Source organism: Amphimedon queenslandica, unplaced genomic scaffold (genome assembly GCF_000090795.2).
Source record: "Amphimedon queenslandica unplaced genomic scaffold, v1.1 AMPQUscaffold_4799_Cont23224, whole genome shotgun sequence".
NCBI classification, from domain to species: Eukaryota; Metazoa; Porifera; class Demospongiae; order Haplosclerida; family Niphatidae; genus Amphimedon; species Amphimedon queenslandica.
The window spans coordinates 1-1580 of record NW_003554891.1 but is presented as its reverse complement, the minus strand read 5'-3'; the positions used below and the strand labels follow the sequence as shown (position 1 = coordinate 1580).

The window sequence follows — 1580 nt, the reverse complement described above, 5'->3', positions numbered from 1 at the left end:
TGTTTGATATCATTACTGTATGTCCTGTAGGATTTTCAAGATACCTCATTGTGTATACTGAATGAAGTGAGTAAGGACAGATCAGCAATGGGTCTCTGTATAGTCAATCTATTCCTCCAACTCAATAAAGTATGAAACTAATGGATTACATGTTTATGTTGATAATGTACATGTACATGTATTTTATCTTTTAGTTTGAGGAGTTAGCTCACAGACTGATTACAGCTGAAGTTACCTCCACCAGGTAATGCTTTATTTATTATTAATTTGTTATTCCATTTAACGGACAACACCTAGTGTACCAATTACATTCCTTACTGTATAAAATAACCTCCACATAAAGGACACCTCTGTATAACAGAGACACTTTCTTGTACATAAGTGTCCATTATATAGAGGCTACACTATAATTAATAATCTTTATTTATTTATTTATTTATTTATTTATTTATTCTAGTGATCCTAATACATTGTTTCGTGGTAATTCTGTGGCCAGTAAAGTGATTGATGAGTTCATGAAAGTTGTTGGACAAACTTATCTACACAGGACACTACAGCCTTGTATTGATGAGGTAATAAATGATGATGATAATAATAATAATAATGATAATAATAATAATAATAATAATAATAATAATAATAATAATAATGATAATAATAATAATATCATTAATAATAATAATAATAATAATAATAATATTATTATTATTATTATTATTATTAATGATATATGCACAATGTAATTAATGTTTTAATTTAGATTTTTGAAGTGAAGAGATCGTGTGAAATTGATCAGTCGAAATTATCTGAAGGAGAAAATATTGACCTTAACATGGTAACTTTGAAATGATTGTATACATGTACATGTACTTATGTTGTGTAGAAAGTTTGAGCTGATTCCGATCAAAATTGGATTTTTTAATGAATTTTTAAAGTTACTCTAAAATCAGGTCAAAGTCTCTCTACTATAGTACAGGGTCGTTGGCCAAATTTTGCCAAAAATTAAAAGTTGAGAATTTTTAATTTTTATGATATTTTCAGATGCATATACATGTATTTATGTTGCGTAGAAAGTTCGAGCTGATTCCGATCAAAATTGGATTTTTTTACAAATTTTTAAGTTTGCGCAAAACTTATTTTTGCTAATAATTATTTTAATTACATTTTTTACAATACATTATTGTATTTATAATTTCTTTCTTTCCCTCCATAGACTAATTTATTATTTTTTGTTGAGAAGCTCATGAGTGCCATTACTAGTTCTGCCCGTTCCTGTCCTTCAGTTATGAAGAGAATATTTCATTTATTACGAACTCTATCAGTCAAACAATTCCCTGGTGAGACCACACACCCCTTATATTAACTCCACCCACTTTTAGAGTTTGAAGATGAAGTTCGATTCACATCGATAAGTGGGTTTATCTTCTTAAGGTTTTTTGCTCCGGCCATTTTGAATCCAAAGCTGTTTGGACTACGACCCGAGAATCCAGTCAGTACATGTACACACTGCAATAAAATACATGTACTGTGTAGCAGCTGGTGGAATTTGGAAGGGAAGAAAGTTTAGTGATTTTGGCATT

General features: G+C 29.4%; 1 protein-coding gene across 1 annotated transcript; it reads left to right on the top strand.

Moving 5' to 3' along the window:
* Window positions 1–29: 29 nt before the first annotated feature.
* On the top strand, window positions 30–1572 carry LOC109592546 (ras GTPase-activating protein 3-like). Its single transcript, XM_020007973.1, has 6 exons — window positions 30–129; window positions 195–244; window positions 458–572; window positions 761–835; window positions 1214–1337; window positions 1380–1572. Exons 1-6 carry the CDS (start codon window positions 88–90, stop codon window positions 1565–1567), a joined length of 594 nt encoding a protein of 197 aa, XP_019863532.1. The 5' UTR covers window positions 30–87; the 3' UTR covers window positions 1568–1572.
* The last annotated feature ends 8 nt before the right edge of the window (window positions 1573–1580 follow it).